This window comes from Mustela erminea, chromosome 8 (genome assembly GCF_009829155.1).
Source record: "Mustela erminea isolate mMusErm1 chromosome 8, mMusErm1.Pri, whole genome shotgun sequence".
Taxonomy (NCBI): Eukaryota; Metazoa; Chordata; class Mammalia; order Carnivora; family Mustelidae; genus Mustela; species Mustela erminea.
The window spans coordinates 13,579,439-13,596,896 of NC_045621.1; the positions used below are offsets into that span (position 1 = coordinate 13,579,439).

The window sequence follows — 17,458 nt, forward strand, 5'->3', positions numbered from 1 at the left end:
GTGATATATACTAATATATGTTATATTATATAATTAATTAATAATATATAATTAATATGTATCTCTCCCAGTAAAGTTTTGTGGTGGGTCCCTTTTGCATATCAAAGGGGCAGAAAGGGGAAGAGAGGGAACAACTATAGCTTAAGAGCCCTGTAAACTCTCTGGAACCCTCATTTTGTAGGATTTTCGTCCCACCTGTAGTGAGGAGCTCACTCCACAGTAATGCTGACCAGTCGGCCTTCAGATTATAAAGTGATAAATTCAGCTTTTTGTTTTCTTTTCCTTTTTTAAGATTTTAATTGTGATAAAATATGTACAACATGAAATTTATCATTTCAGTCATTATTTAAATGTACCATCCATTGACATTAAGTACTTTCATGTTGTTGTGCAACTATCACCACCAACCTCCAGAACTTCCTCATCTTCCCAAACTGAAGATTAAACATTAAACACTAACTTTCCCTCCCCCCCTCCCACCTGCCCTGATGAACACCATTCTACCTTGAGTCTCGGAATTTGACTATTTTAAGTACCTCATATAATTGTAATCCTGTAATATTTTCCCCTTTGTGAATGGTTTATTTCACTTAGCATAATGTCTTCAAGTTTCTTCCATATCGTAGCATGAATCTGACTTTTCTTTCCTTTTCAAGGCTGAATAATATTCCACAACTATGTCACATTTTGTTGCTTGACTAATTTCCACATTTTGGCTATTGTGAGTGATACTCACGGGGTGAAACATGGGGTTTTTCAATATCTCTCTGAATCTCTGCTTTCATTTCTTTTGGATTATAAACCCAGAAGTGGGATTCCTGGATCGTATGGTATTCATCTTATTTCTTATACTCATCTTAAATTCTTATTTAAAGAATTGTCATGCTGTTTTCCACGGGGGCTGCACCACTTTGCATTCCCACCAACAGTGCACAAGGGTCCTAATTTCTTCATCTCCTCACTAACACTTGGTATTTTGTTTTGTTTTGTCTTTGAACAATAGCCATTCTAATGGGTACTGCAATGGCACCCACTGGTTTTGACTAAATTCCATTTTGAACCTCTGCATTCAATGTTCTAATTGTCCATGATAAACCCAATCTATTAAATAGCATGACCCGTATTTCTTCCTCGGGAGACTTGAGCCTGCCTCCTCAGAAAGCGACAGAGGGAGATCTAAAACCTAACGGGGCCTGAAGCCTGTTGTACTTCTTCCTGGAGGTCAGTAGGGGGCACTCTCACAAGGTGGCCCTGGAAGTTCAGTAGACTGATGACAGGGCAGGATGGTTTCTAGATCAAAGCTGGGTTCTAGATCACCAGCAAAAGTGTCTTTTGGTTTCCTGAACTTCTTACTGCGTCCTGCCCTCATAGCGTCAGCATCAAGGAGAACCAAGCAGCCCAGGCCATAGCCCTGTTTCTCAAAGTGGGTGCTACTGGTACGCGGAGGGGGAATATTCTGCATCATGCAGGACAGTTGTGGAAAGCACCTCCCCACCCCTTCCCCCCACATCTCTTAAGAGATTGGGAGTTGCCCAAGTGAGACAGACCTGCAAAAGAATCTGGAGATTCCCAGTATCCACACTCACCCATGCAAAGCCACAACTACCATAAAAAGGCCTCATGTCCAGTTGAGAAGATGCTGGAGCTCAGCCAAGGAAAACGTCACAGGTTGCTTTAGGTGACCTAGACGACTCCTCTGAGTCTATCAATGGCTGGTTGACAGTGAAAAGCTGGCCTATCAGGAGAAAAGGGAAGACAGCTCTAAAAGCAAGAAGAGTACTGTAACAGAAAAAATTACCCCAACATCGCTGTGGCTCCTGCAATCAGGACTTGAAATCTGAGCCCGGTCCCTGAACCGTCCCTTTGACCTTCCCTCCCCCGCAGTGTGTGAACACTGCCCTCAGCAGTCCCTGCCTTGCCTCCGCTGGTTGAAGAGACTTCACGTCCCTGTGCTACCATAGCAACCAGGAAACAACCTCCGTTCACAATGAGAAGGATGGTGCAGTGGCCCAGATCAGTATGCGCACGCGGGCCCCGTAACAGAGCAACAGGACAGTGGGACAACAAGGGTGCAGGCGAAGAAGAGAGAGAGAGAGAGGGGTTGCCGGAGGAGGAGACAATCCAGAGCTTGAGATCAGTCTGGATTTTGCGGTTTATTTTTTTTCTCCCGACAAAGACACACACTGTCTAAACTGTGTGGCTGGTTGTTATTAAGAAGCTGCTGTACGAAGGAAAAATGTATTTCATAAAAGGCCCAGTGTTTGTGGTCTTCTCGGGCTCACTGCTGAGCTCAGGAAATCTTGAGGTGTGACCAGTTTTCAGCCTTCAAAACCAAGATGAACTGCCCTTGAGGAGGGTGGTCAGAAGGGAAACATGTTCACGCTCTCCCTCTTGAGCCGGGGACATGGGAAGTTGGTCCAGAACAAACAGAAGCTAGAAGTCTATTTTGAACCAGAGGTGAGTCTTACAGCTGAATAAAGGCATATTTGGGGGGTGGGAAGAGAATGCTCTATTTTTCCATTTGGGGCTGAACCATGCGTGTTTTGGTTTGGTCTGTTGGTGAGGTTGGCGGGGCTGGGGGGTGGTCGAGGGTAGATGTTCCCTCTTCCCTTGGTTAAACTCAAGAAAACAAGGAAGTGTGCTTGCACATCAGTGTTGCCTCTGGGACCCTCTTCCTTCCCCTTGAGCACTCACTTACAGCCTCATTTGCTTTAGACCGAAGGAGATTCCAGACTGTTCAGAATTCAGGCGGTTTGGTTCAAGACCAGAATTTCCACCTGGGTCCTGGGCAAGTTGATGGCCGTTTGGTTTTTAGAAGTTGTGCTCTGCGGTTGAAAGACTGTGTATGTTCGTGCCATTTCAATGGCTTCCTTGAACTTTCTGGAATTCAACCCAGAAGACTCATTACTTGACATAGGCAGAAAAAATAAAAATAATTTTTTAAAAAATCTCATTTTAGAAGATTTTAAAGAGGTGGCAAAATTCCCTTGTACTGGAATTTTATTTCATCGAATCCTGCTGGGAATAAGCAACCCAGTGGGGTTCTTTGAAAATGTTTGGATCACACAGAGACTTCCATTGTCATGGTAGCTTGTCGTGATATTTGACCTTTGCTATATTAAAAGACCTATAAAGTTTCAAAGGACCTCTGTGGCCAATGGCATTTACTTACTTACAAGATATGCAACTACTTTATAGGGCCCTAAATAGCCAAATTAGGTCATGTTACATGGCATCTGGAGTGCAGAGAAAGTCTCCCTGTGTAGAGTGATGCTTGGAATGAACGGTTTTCCCCTAGTTAAACTGCCAGCGAGTCCAGTTCTAATTTCAAAGTTATCTGCTGCCCTTGATAATTGTGACTACTTACTTGCATACCATACATGTTAACTGGCCTACTGAAGCCTCCAGGCATGAACGGCTCTGCTAAAAATTCTATGGCGGTAAAACGGAACCCTGCCCGAGGTTCTCCTGATTCTGAGAGGTGGAGAACGGAATCCATTGCTCAGAAGAGTGGTTGTGTCCTGTGACAGCATGGAAACAACTCACGGAAAATCAGTCACTGCAAAAAGATCAAACACCTTGCACAAGGGCTGTGGCTATGGAGGGGCCTTAGATTGAGGTGGTTTCTTTCCCCTGCAGGATTACTTGAACTGGAAGTCCCCAGAAGATTATGTCCTGGTCAGCAAACCACAGGAGGAGGGCAGTGTCAACCAGCACACCTGGAGCCTCTTTCTCCCTAAAACCTTCAGTACCAGGAAGGGGGCCCTGATCCTCTACTCGGAGGGTTTAGCCATAACAGCATGGACACCAGAGCAGAGGAGGAAAGGCCCCCACCACCCCATAGGCCGCAGGAGGAAGCCAGGTATTGAGCTGCACACACTTCAGGACCTCAAAAAAGCCATCCTGGCCTATGGAAGGAGACAGGTAGGCAGAGCAGTCCTGGGTTTGGGGAAGGCGCTGGCCTGTGTGTCTAGGACTCCAGCTATAGCTTTGGCCATGCCTTCTCAGACCCCAGGGAAGGTGCGAAACCCTAAGATCTCCATTTCCTCATCTCTCTGATGGGATTGTACTCTGGGCCCTCTGGGCCTCACAGAGTTGTCATGGGGCTTAAACAAGATAATGTATGGGAAAGGGCTCTGGAAGCATCCGGGGCAGTGGCTACCACCGTCTTGTATTTTCCTTTCCATTAGAGTAACACAAAGTCCTTTTCAGCTTCAGACGGATCCAGGCCAGCAGACGTTTCATCAGAATCCTTGAAATCCTGCCTCATAGCCACAAGCATCATCATCACACCTCTGATGTTTTTGGCTTTGTGCAAAGGAGAGGAGGAACATTTTAAATATTTACCTTGAGCCCTTCAGCATCTGCAGGAGAAGTTAATGAGTCTTTCCATTCTGAATTTGGTACTAAGAGAAAACCCTTATTTTTCTGATTCATACTTTCTAATGTCATGAGATGTCCACGCGGTCCCTGACTGACATGCACGAGCCCTTTGGCTGAGGCCGTGAGAGAGTCTGGGAAGATGCGTCGCTTCGCTTTATACAATTCTAGGTTACCCCCTAGTTTTTTGTTTTTAAGATTTTGTTTATTTATGTGAGAGAGAAAGTACAAGAGAGAGCAGAGAGAGTTGGGAAGGGAGAGGAATGGCAGGGGCAGAGAGAGAAGCAGACTCCCCGCTGAGCAGAGAGCCTGCTGTCCGGCTCGATCCCACGACCCCGAGATCATGACCCGAGCCGAAGGCAGACGTTTAACCAACTGAGCCACCCAAGCACCTCGATTATTCCCTAGTTTAAAAGTCTGCTGGCTTCTCATTCCCCACAGGCTGAAGTCATTAGCTTCTTAGGCCAGGCCCTTCCTGCTGACTCTCTCTTCCAAAGCTAGCCGCACCTGCTGGTGGTTCTTACCACCACGTTAACTGTGAACCCCTCAAGAACCCACCTGCGAAAACAGCTCACTGTTCCCCAAACACTCTGCACCCTCTTCTAATTGTATGCTTTTGCATCTGCTTCTATGCTCCTGCTTACCCTACAAAGTACAACTCAGATATCATTTCCTCACTGAAGTTTTCTCCCATGTCTCTAGGCAAAGATCTCCCATTGCTCTCTCCTCTGTAAACATTCCCATAGTATCACGCATTGCAATGTATCTCTCTGTCCATCTGCTACTATCTCCTTGAGGGCAGGGCCCATGTCTCAGTTCCAGAAAATAGTGAGTACCCACAACTGTTTGTGGAATGAATAAATCGATCATGTAGGGTATTTTCAGTGTTTCTTCCATCATCTCCCAGTATCATTACTGGGTAACTTATCACCTACTCCTCCCTAGACAGAGCTTCCAAAAGGAAAGATTTCTGTGCCCCCTTTCCTTCTTTCAAAATACAGAGGTGTGTGTGTGTGTGCGTGTGTGTGTGTGTGTGTGTGTGTGTTTTAAAGATTTTATTTATTTATTTGACAGAGGGAGAGAGAAAGAGAGGGAGAGAGCAGCAGAGGGAGAGGGAGAAGCAGATTCCCCGATGAGCAGGGAACCCGAAGCAGGGCTTGATCCCAGAACCCTGGGATCATGACCTGAGCTGAAGGCAGAGGCTTAACCAACTGAGCCACCCAGGTGCCCCCAAATACAGAGAAGCTTCATGATGTGACCAAATGCTCATTGTCCTTTGTCTTAGAATCATGAATTCTTGGGTGAAAGGAAACCAATTGTTATGGAAAGCCTTCTATTATTTTATAGCTATTATTTCATCTTCACGGTGACTCAGTGACATATGGTTTTTCTTGCCGCCTTCCACATATGAGAAAACTGAGGCTCAGAGGAGTTAAGTGATGTGGCCAATGTCTCAGAGCTAGTAAGTGACAGAGTCAGAATTCAAGCCCGGGGGTGCCTACCTCCCCAGGACAGGCATATTGGGTCCTTTGCCCTATTGTCTTTGGGCTCAGAAGGGCCTGCAGAGGTCACCGTGCCAGGCCGTGGCCTGTCTGCCCTCACTTTTACTTTGCTTTGCACAAATGTGGGGTTGAGCACAGGCTATACACAATTCCACAGAAATCTGTATCAACTGGCTTTTAGTTGAATTTGCCAGTGGGAGACGTTGGCAGGAGACTGGAAGGGAGGACAGAAAAAAACAAGGTATTTCTCCCCCTCCGTTCTGTCTCTCGGTGGTGATCACCTCTGTGTCTAGCTCCCCACGGATGGGCCCGGTGTGGCTCCTCACCAGGTTTCTCCTGCTGGGGACCCCCACCTGCTCCTCCCTCAAGCCCAGGGACAGTGCTGGCCTGTAGATCACTCATCTCAGCGTTGCCTGTCCATTGTTGCAGCTTCTGAGCTCTCTAGTCATCTATGCAACCCATTCCCTGAATTAAATTTTTGCTGTGTTTAAATACTAAGAGTGGTTTCTGCTTTCGTGGTTCGACCCTGCTGTGTAGGCTACCTTACTGTCAAGAGTAAGAATACCTTTCACAGCTTTCCAACACTTGACTATTTCAGGCCGCATCAAGAAGGAGAGTCTATTTGGGGATGGATTAGACTTGGGCTCCATGAAAAGAGGGCAAGTTCCCGTCCTCCCGTGGTCCCCCCCTTCCAGGTTTATAAGCCACACCCGTAACAAAACAGAACACTGTCACCTACCCCTGGGTGGGTAGAAGGGAAACTGTGTGAAGAAACCAGAAAGGAAAGAAAAGAAGAGTTACAGGGCGGAAATTTAAGATTAGAGAACATTGTAGGTTGAAATAGGGGCAGCAGGGACGCCTGGGTGGCTCAGTTGGTTAAGCAGCTGCCTTCGGCTCAGGTCATGATCTCAGCGTCCTGGGATCGAGTCCCACATCGGGCTCCTTGCTCAGCAGGGAGCCTGCTTCTCCCTCTGCCTCTGCCTGCCATTCTGTCTGCCTGTGCTTGCTCTCTCCCCCTCTCTCTCTCTGATAAATAAATAAAATCTTTAAAAAAAAAAAAAAAGAAATAGGGGCAGCAATTTGAAGGGATTTGGGATTAAAGAAAACGAACAGCTCAGGAGAGCTTTGTAAACTACAGGCCACCATCTGATTAGGAAAACTACAGACTGGCAAGAAGCTTTTTACATCATAATATCCAGTGCTGAGAAGGCTGTGGGGAAATGAGCTGTCTCATACATCAGGAGCGCACAGTCACATGAGTTTTCTGAAAGGCATTTTGGCAAAAGCCTATGAAGAGCTAATACTCTGATTCGGCATGCTACTTTCAGGAATTTGCCTTAGGAAATAATCAGAGATGTGCCCGATGATTTATGCACAGGAATGTTTACTACAGATTATTATTACTATGCAAAACATTGAAAATAATAAATGTCTAACAATGAAACATTGATTATATAAATTATAGTATAGTCATATAATGAATTTGGGGTTGGGGAATAAAGTCATGTATTAGTCACGAATAACATGATAAAATATCCACAGTATATTCTTAGGGTAGATTACAAAGGAATATTCATCTAATGAAAATACTGAAGTTCATTAACATTTTTTGAGTATTTACTGCATTCCTGCTAACTCAGGTATGCTTCCTATCAGTCCTGAGAGTGTACTATTACTATCTCATTTTATTTATTTATTTTTTAAAAAGATTTTATTTATTTATTTGACAGAGAGAGAGAGATCACAAGTAGGCAGGGAGGCAGGCAGAGAGAGAGCAGGCTCCCTGCTGATCAGAGAGCCCAGTGTGGGGCTTGATCCCAGGACCCTGGGATCATGACCTGGGCCGAGGACAGAGGCTTTAATCCACTGAGCCACCCAGGTGCCCCTTAAAAGTCATTTTTATTTACACATACCTTTTTACCAAACATTATTTTTTTAAATCATGGAGTTTTAAAAATAAAATAAAAATCTATAGGGAATCTCTTATCTTTATATGGATTCCCTGTGTATATGTATGTAATTACAATAGATTTCCTCTTAGTTAAAAAAATAAACAAATAAAACAAAAATTTTAAAAAGTAAAGATCTACTAAAAAAGTAAATATCTATCCCTTTGAAGGAAGTAAAACAGTGGCAGAGAGACTGGGGTTAACCCCAAGGGAGTCAGGAGAGGTCAGGAAGGGAAATGAAATAGGAAAAGTGCTGTAAATTGAGCCCACCAATAACCGTGCCATCTATTTCTCAGGGTCACTATTTCATTGTTCAAATAGTATACAGTTCAGGAGTTAAAAACACCACACTCAAAGTAAAAGAACCAAAATAGGGCAGGAGGGAAGAGGAGATAATTAACAGACAGAGTAGTACTACTTACAGAGGGATCTATTCTGGCTAAACTATGAAATCAGGAAACCTGCGAAAAATTCCAGCTTGTTCAGACCTGTGGTCCTAGAGCCCATCACAGGGAGCTGCAATTAAATTTTTCAACCATCTCCCATTATCTCCAGTTCCATACATGGATATAAAGTCATGGGTGTGGCAGCATATCCATCTGGGTTTCATAGTTCAACATACACTTACTCTTTAACCTTCTTTTTTTTTAAATATTTTATTTATTTATTTGACAGAGAGAGAGATCACAAGTAGGCAGAGAGGCAGGCAGAGAGAGAGGGGGAAGCAGGCTCCCCGCTGAGCAGAGAGCCCGATGCGGGACTCGATCCCAGGACCCTGAGATCATGACCTGAGCCGAAGGCAGCGGCTTAACCCACTGAGCCACCCAGGCACCCCTCTCTTTAACCTTCTTGATGGCCCAACTCCTAATGAGCAAAGGTTAAGTGCTAAGTCAAGTGATTAGATATCAGAGTTCTCACACTTGTAGATACACACAATATGTTCCTGGGTTGTTTTTTTTTTTTTAAAGGAGAAAATATTGTTAAAACATTTCCGAAGTGGTTACCATTTTTCCTGAGGGGTTGAATTCATTCGGCTTCCCATTATTTAGAATTCGAATAGCTCTAAAACCTAAATAACCATAATCTGGGGTAGTATCGAAATGATAGTCATGATGATTCTCTTGAAACATGGCAGAATCTTCAAATACTTCTCAAATCATCAGAAATATGACATAATTTTCCCATTGTTTTAGTATGTCTTGTTCTTTTTTACAAATGCATTTTAGTTTTATTGGGTTACAAAGAGTGTGAGCCTTTTTGGGTGTTGGCATTTTTTGTTTTTTCTTAAGTAACCTCTGTACTGTGGGACTTGAACTCACAACCCAGAGATCAAGAGTTGCATGCTCTATCGACTGAGCCAGCCAGGTGCCCTAGTATTTTTAATTTTTTTAAAGAGTTATTTATTTATTTACTTAGAGAGGGACGGGGAGGGGCAGATGGAAGGGGAGAGAAGATTCCCTGCTGAGCACGGAAGGGGCCCATGAAGGATGCAGGGCTCCATCCCACGACCCTGAGATCATGACCTGAGTCAACCAAAGAGTCAATCACTTAACCAACTGAGCCACCCAGGTGCCCCTCTTATTTTTATAGTTTTAGAATTTTGTAAATCTGGTGATATTTTTAAGTGTCCAACGATGGAACATAAATAGCATATTAAAAATAATTTGTTTCAAAAACTAAATTCACAGAGCATCCCATTTCTCTGTCCCAGTGAGGGATAAATAGAATTCAGATTACTATAGTGGATTTCAACCAAGGTTGCATTGCCATCTCCCTTATAAACCTGGCTACATTTAAGGGGAATGTAAACCTTGCTCCACTGAATATATCCCTACACATTCTACCCTGTCTATTATCTGAGCCTCAAGGTTCTTAACTCTTTATTTGGTGTTTTCAGCCAAAGTCCAAGCCATGAAGGCACATTCAGGCTACTATCTTATCAAGTAATACTGTGAGAAATGTGTTTTTTGAGTAAAATTTATTTTCCTGTCCTGAACATAATGGTTCATCATACAAAATGGAATAGTAGGGAATATAAGTTATTTTTTTTTTAAGATTTTATTTATTTATTTGACAGACAGAGATCACAGGTAGGCAGAGAGGCAGGCAGAGAGAGAGAGGAGGAAGCAGGCTCCCTGAGGAGCAGAGAGTCCGATGCGGGGCTCGATCCCAGGACCCTGGGATCACGACCTGAGCCGAAGGCAGAGGCTTTAACCCACTGAGCCACCCAGGCGCCCCTATAAGTTATTTTTTGAGCCAAAGACCAGGAGGAAGAAGTTCCTTTTGCGACAACCTGCTACTTGTTTGATGGTTTTCCTAAGAAATGCTCAGTGCTGACGGCTATCAACAAAGCATCAAGTAGGCACCAAAGCAGCGAAAGGTTAACAGAGTGACCTGACTATACTCTTTCTGCCAACTGTCCTCCATTTGAGCTGTTCCTGAGCACTTGTACGTAGAGCCTTTAGGAGAGCCAGAAATAGGAAAGATCAAAAGTGAATCACGGTTCAACCATGGCAATGAGGTCAAAGGTACTGCCAGTAATAGCTAGCACTAATTGAGTGCTTAGTGTATGCCAGGCATTTTATCTATATAACCTCACTCAATTTGCACAAGTTTATGAGTTGGGTATTAGTTTTATCCCCCAGTTGTAGGAGGAAACATTCGGGCTTGAAGTTAATTAACTTGCCCAAAGTTACACATCTGAGGGGTGGAGCTAGGATTAGAAGCCAGACAACTGATTCCAAAGCCCAACTCCTAATGCTTAGAGGGCCTGATTTTGAAGATTCCACATGCTCCAGAGAAAAGAAGCACCTCTCTTGCTTTAAGAGCAGTTTTTAAAAAGGGATCTGGGTCTTCCTAAACATCCCTTAAAACCATTTACAATTCTAGGAAAGCAAATCAGATTTTCATCAAAATCAGCCTGGGTTATAGGTAGTAAGTTCCTAGTTAGCCATATATACGATCCAATCGACTTCTCTTTTTCTAGGTTTTATGTACTTCATCCACTGGGTCCCTTGTATGACCAACAAATAGAGAACATTTATACTAATGGCTAACACTTATGTAACACTATTATATCCATGACTATTATAAGCACTTTACACTTATTATCTCATTTAATCCTCATAGCAACTTTATAAGGTGTGTTGTAAACTTTATAACAACTTAAAAATATATTTAAAAGTATACATATATAAAGCATATAACAACTTTATAAGGTGTGTAACATAAAATTTACCACTTAATTTTAAATATACAGTTCAGTGGCTGTAAGTACATTCACATTGTTGTACAATAATTATCAGCATCCATCTCCAGAACCCAAAAGATTTTATTTTATTTGTTCTTTTTAAAAGAAGTATTTATTTGAGAGAGAGAGAGAGAGAGAGCGCACAGGTAAAGTGAGGGAGGGACAGAGGGCGAGGGAGAGAGAGAATTTCCAGCAAACTCCCCGCTAAGGGCAGAGCGAGACACAGATATGGGTTTGATGAAGATTCTCTTCCTCTCCCTCTGCCCCTGGCTTGTTTCACTTAGCGTAACATCTTCAAGGTTCATTCATGCTGTAGCCTGTAGTGTATCCGAATTTTTTTTAAGCTGAATAATAATCCTCTATGTATAGAGCTTTGTTTAGCCATTCATCAGTCAATAGACATTTAGATTGTGTCCATACTTTGACTATTATGAATAAGGTCGCTATACATGTGGGTCTACAAATATCTATCTCCTCAGGCCACCTGGCTGGCTCAGTTGGGTGTAGAGATTACTTAAAAATAAAATCCTAAAAAAAATCTTAAAAAAAAAATCTGTTTATGTCTCTGCTTTCATTTCTTTAGAGTCCATATCAGAAGTGGAATTGCTGAATCATATAGTAATTTTATTTTTCGTTTTTTGAGGAGCTGCCATATTGTTTTCCATAGCAGCAGCTGCATCATTTCACATTCCCACCAGAAATACACAAGGGTCCCAATTTCTCCACATCCGCACTAACACTTGTTATCTTCTGCTGTTGTTGTTGTTGTTGCTGTTTTAATAACAGCCATCTTAATGGGTGTGAAGTGGTATTTTGTCATGGTTTTGATTTTCATTTCCTTCCCATTGAGCTGACTTTTCATGTCCTTATTGGCCATTTGTATCCCTGTTTTAGAGAATTGTATATTCGAGTCCTTTGTCCATTGTTAAAATCAGGTCATTTTGCTTTGTTTGCTTTTGAGTTGCAGGAGTTCTTTATATATTCTAGATATTAATCCCTTATCAGATAGATGATTTGCAAATAATTTATCCAGTTCTGTGCATTGTCTTTTCAGTCTGTTGACAGTATTCTTTGATGCACGAGTTTTAAATTTTTATGAAGTCCAACTTATCCATTTTTTCTTTTGTTGCCTGCTCTTCTGGTGTCATATATACAATAAATTATTTCCAAATCCAGTGTCATGAAGCTTTTCTCCTATGTTTTCTTCTTAAAAGTTTCATAATTTTAGCTCTTATACTTAGGTCTTTGATCCATTTTGAGTTAGTTTTTGTGTATGGTGTGAGGTAATGGTCCAGCTTCATTTTTTTGCATGTAGGCTATGTACTTTTATTATCCTCGTTTGACAGTTTCTTAACTGAGGCACAGATGGGTCAAGTAAGTTCCCCAAAGTCACAAAGCTAGTAAATAATGGAGCGCGGAATCAAACCCAGGCCGACTGAGCTCTTACAAGAACTGAAGCTTAATTCTTGCCATTTTCAATTCTAATTGTTATTATCTTTGCTTTTATGACATGTGGCTGGTCAACACTTTGATGTTAAATGGTGTGGTCAGGAATCAAGCAACAATGGGACTATGGGAAAATTCAGACCACTTTCTGATTCTCTCTCTCTCACTCTTTTTGTTTTAAGAATCAGTTATCTATTTGAGAGCGAGAGAGCATGAACAGGATGGGCAGAAGGAGAGGGAGAGAGAATCACAAGCATACTCTGCCCTGAGCATGGACCCCAGTATGGGGCCAATCCCACAACCCTGAGATCATGACCTGAGCAGAAACCAAGAGTCAGATGCTTCACTGACTGCATCTCCCAGGCACCCCAATTCTCTTTTTAATGGCCTGATATCCAGGAACATATAGTCACCACAGATATATGGAAGAGAGATAATATCGTTTGCCCAGAACTGCAGAAATTAAATCTGCAGAGAAAACGGTTGGCTGAGAGTGGTAGTGTTTACACAGAACCGATTAGAGTCAGGCTACGGGTGGAGAAGGCTTTCTAGGCACCGCTGCAAGTGGTACACATCTCTCCGTTCCCATTACACCCCCACTCGTACCCCAGTGGCAGGTCCCTTGTATCTCCGCGGCTGGCTCCAGTCAGACCTGCACAGGTGCGACAACCACGGGTGGTCAGCCTCTGTGGGAAAGCTTGGCCTTTGCCAAGGCAAACTGGCTCCGGCAAGCCTGACTGCAAAACAGGAGGCAGCTGTGTTCTTCCTCAGAGAAGAACTTCTGATGGAAGCAGGCAGTCCAAGAGACAGGTGTTCAGCAGGGAAGGACAGGCATTTTGGGGATTTCGATTCAAACGTGCCAGCATCTTGAGGGGTTATTAACTTGTCAGTGCCTAGAATCGTGTCTGACCTACATCAGAGGCTCAACACATCATTGTTGGATGAACATATTAGCTGTCAGGGTGTGACAGGGAAAGGCTATAACCTCTACCCAGCAGGGGTGTGCAAGGACCAGATTAAAGTGACTACGTCTTGGAGGAGGTAGAATTTGAGGCGAGTCTTATGGTACAAATAAGTGGAGAGAAACCTTCCAGTCATCGGTAAGGGAAGGCCTAGAGGGGAGAACCAGTGGAAGAAAGTCAGGACAATGAGGCAGGTAAGACTCTTAGCCTGGAAATGGACCTGGAGAAGTGGGGGGGCTCAGATCGTGCAGGGTTTTGTCTGTTGGTCTTGGGATTTCTGGACTCCTCTCTTCACCCCTCTGTCAACTCCCGCACGCAAAGGCTGGCCACCGTCTGTGGTGAGATGGCGGCTGGCTGTCTGGGCTTGGCACCCTGCCACGCTGTATCTGCTGAGCAGCCTGCAGCGGCTCCCTCCATTCTCTGGAAACCCTCACTGGCCAGCACTGGGGCAGGGTGGACATGACCGCCAGTGCTCAGCGGGGGCGGTGGGGGTGGAGAAGGCACTTGGGGTCTTCTCTGCTCCTCCGCATATGGAGGCCTGGCGGGCACTGCCACATGGCTGGCCAGAGAAAGTCCCTTATTAAAGGAAGCATTCTGGTAGAGTGGGGACAACAGGCTGCGCTGTGCACAGTAATTACTCTTTTCAGAAGAAACCAAAAGCTGGAATTGATTGGCAAAGCCAAGGCAAGCCTGAGAATCCAGCCTCCCGCTGTCACTTATTTCCCCGTTCCAGAAACTCCCTTCCCAGCTCCCTTCTGTCTCCTTTTAGGTTTTATAGAAACTTCTGGTAGTTAGAGGTCCAGGTTAATGTTAGAGAAGGAATTGAGAGGAGGATGGGTGTAATAAAATAAATTAATTTTTAACATGTTTTCCATGTCTTAATATCATCTAACCATATTATTGGATTTTTAATTTCAAAAAAGGAAGGCAAGAAAAAAAAACAACTAACTGTAACTTTATGCCCAAGACTCTATTACCACTGTTATTAGAATTTTAATATATTTTCTTGCAGTTTTTCCATCGTGATTATACATGTATAAAATATACTTTTATGAGATTATAATTGTACTTTACATTCTCTCTTGAATCTTTCTTTTTTCTATTTAACATATTATTCTACGCCTTGGAAATGACTGAATAGGTTTAACCCTGCCTGGTCTTCTTGGTAGCTCTAAGCAGGCCTTGGGCCTCTCTCTCGGGGCATCAGTGTATCCAATGACATGTGAGATCTATTAAGCAACTTCACAGACATGATTTGAGAAATAACTAAGAGAAACCAGAAAACTGGAAAAAACTTAAGAGAAACTGTGGCAGGCAGAATCATGACTTCCGAAGATGTCTATGTCCTAATCCCTGGACTGTATTAGGTTAAATGGCAAAGGAAAATAAAGGTTGCAGATGGAATTAAGGTTACTAATCAGATGACCTTGAAACAAAGAGATTATTGGGGTGCCTGGATGGCTCAGTTGGTTGAGCCTCTGACTCTTGGATTCAATTCAGGTCATGATCTCAGGGTCGGTGGGATTGAGGCCCACCTCAGGCTCTGTGTTCAGTGGGAAGTTGGCTTCCCCTTCCTTCTCCCTCTGCCCCTCCCCCTGCTCACAAGCATGCACTCTCTTTCTCTCTCTCTCAAATAAATAAATTTTAATTTAAAAAAATCTTAATTTTTAGAAAGATTATCCTGGATTATCTGGGCAGGTTAATGCATCACGAGGATCCTTTAAAGTGTTAGAAGGAATTGAAAGGGAGAACCAGAGAGATAGCAGCACGAGAAGGACTTAGCCCAGTTTTGCTGGGTTTAAAGATGGACGAGGGGTTCACAAGCAAGGAATGCAGGCAGCCTCTAGGGACTGGAAAACGCCAAGAAACAGATTATCCTCTAGAGTGTCCAGAAAGAAAACAGCCCTGTCAACACCTTGACGCTAGCCCAGTGAGATCTATTTTAAACTTCTGACTTCCAGAGCTATAAGATCATAAATGTTTATTGTTTAAAGCCACTAAGTATATGGTAATTTGTCAAAGCAGCAATAGGAAACTGGAGCACCTGGTGGCTCAGTCAGTTAAGTGTCTGCCTTTGGCTCAGGTCATGATCTGAGAGTTCCGGGATCAAGCCCCACACTGTGGGGCTGGGGGGGTGGTCTCTGCTCAGCGGGGAGCCTGCTTCTCCCTCTCCCACTGCCCCTTCCCCTGTGTGTGCTCTCTCTCTCTCTTTGCTCTCACTCTCACTCTCAAATAAATAAATAAAATCTTTTTTTTAAAGAAAACAAAGCACCAATAGGAAACCAATACAGAGACCAAGATCAGCTTTCAAACTACAGGCAAAATATGTCTAGATACCCCAAATTCCAGGACAAAGGACTTCCTAACTCTTCTTGGCAACTCTCTGCCCATCTAGCACGTTGCCCAGTAGAGCTGCAGAACCAGCCTGATACTGCAGAAATACCCATGACTGGGCTCTTGTCCAGATCAACCAGTACATCATGCCGTCTGCGCAGGGACTGTAGCGTCTCAGATGAGGCTTGGTAGTGTTGCATTCAGAGAAAAGTCTGGAAGCAAAGATTTACAGGAAGGGAATGAAGCTCCAGGTCACCCAAAAAAGGCCTTTGATCTTATGGCTTCCTATTGCATGACTTAAAACCACAGTACCGAGCACTTAGAAGATGCTCAGGAAAGATGACCAATGTTTGTTTGATTACCAAATGAACAAATGAAGAGAGAGAGAGAACTTGAGCCACTTTGCTTCCACTGCCTTCCCTATAATTCTTTCTTCTCCATCTGTCTTATTTGTCCCTTCTCCTCCAGTGCCTGGCATATTGTTTGATGCACGGTATGAATGAATAATTGAATGGACGAATGAATGAATGAATATCTACCCTGGGTAACTGTTTCTCTCTCCCCAGCAGAGATACTCTTTTGTCCTATGGACTTTGGCTTCCCAACCTTCCTTTTAGCTGAAGAAGACTCTGGTGGCCTTGACTCTTCAGCTACAGCTGTAGGCTGTCCTTCTGAGGCATTTTGATATCCTGAATACATCAGAATGGGGAGCAAACCACAGATTAGCTCCATAGAATAAGAACCCAAAACCCAAGGCCTTCCTTTCCACATTAAGCAGGTTCTATATTCCCATAGTATTTTTCCTTTTTTCTTTACTTTTTAAAATTTAACCATTCTTCTTTGGTAAATTCTGGCAGGATATGGCAAAGCAACCCAGGCCTGTGGTTTACTGACCTCATCAGTGATTCCCTGATGGTTGGGGAGAAACTGACCAGGAACTAGCATGAGGGAACTTTCTGGGCTATATTTTGTTTTGTGTGGTGGCTACCAAGGTGTATACAATTGTCAGATTTTATTAAACTAAACATTTTAGCTTTGTGCATGTTATGATATAGAAATGATGTCTCAGTTTCTTAAAAATCTGTAGGAGAATGCAGCGCCTGGGTGGCTCAGTTGGTTCAGTGTCCAATTCTTGGTTTCAGGTCAGGATCTCAGGGTCGTGAGAATCAAGTCCTGTGTCAGGATCCACACTCAGGACCAAGTCGGCTTGGGATTTTCTCTCTCCCTCTGCCCTTCCCCCCACTCACATTCTCTCTCTCTCTTTCAAGTAAGTAAATAAATCTTTTTTAAAAATTCTGTAGGAGAAGGACTCTGAAATCACAATCTATTCAACAGTCAAGAATACCATGATTGATTGGTGATGTCCACCATAGACAAGGGGGAGGCGGACAGATGTCAACCCAAGTCCTCGTGTTTGCGGTTCTTGTCCTTAACTGATCATCCTACGAGAGTTCTGCATCACTCGAGTAATTATAGTATTAACTCACCCACATTAAAGGATTATAATGAGGTGAAAGTTCTTTGTAGAATATATATGCCCACCTCAGTGTAAGATGTTCTTATTCCCATTTGTTTCCCGTGAGTCTTGCACAGTGGAACTGACTTTGGCTGATAGGTTCCCAGAAAATTCTCCTG

The 17,458-nt window shown here is 43.4% G+C and overlaps 1 protein-coding gene across 4 annotated transcripts in view; it reads left to right on the plus strand.

The window, feature by feature from the left end:
- Positions 1-1,469: 1,469 nt before the first annotated feature.
- The window catches only part of KIAA2012 (KIAA2012 ortholog), a 102,696-nt gene continuing 86,707 nt past the window's right edge, over positions 1,470-17,458 (plus strand). For 2 of the 4 annotated variants that reach the window (XM_032354454.1, XM_032354453.1), the window contains exons 1-2: positions 1,470-2,457; positions 3,640-3,924. In XM_032354454.1, coding sequence (XP_032210345.1) covers positions 2,374-2,457; positions 3,640-3,924 — 369 coding nt within the window. In that variant the 5' untranslated portion in view covers positions 1,470-2,373. The remainder of the gene's footprint in view (positions 2,458-3,639; positions 3,925-17,458) is intronic. The other 2 variants (XM_032354452.1, XM_032354455.1) reach the window with 2 other exon arrangements.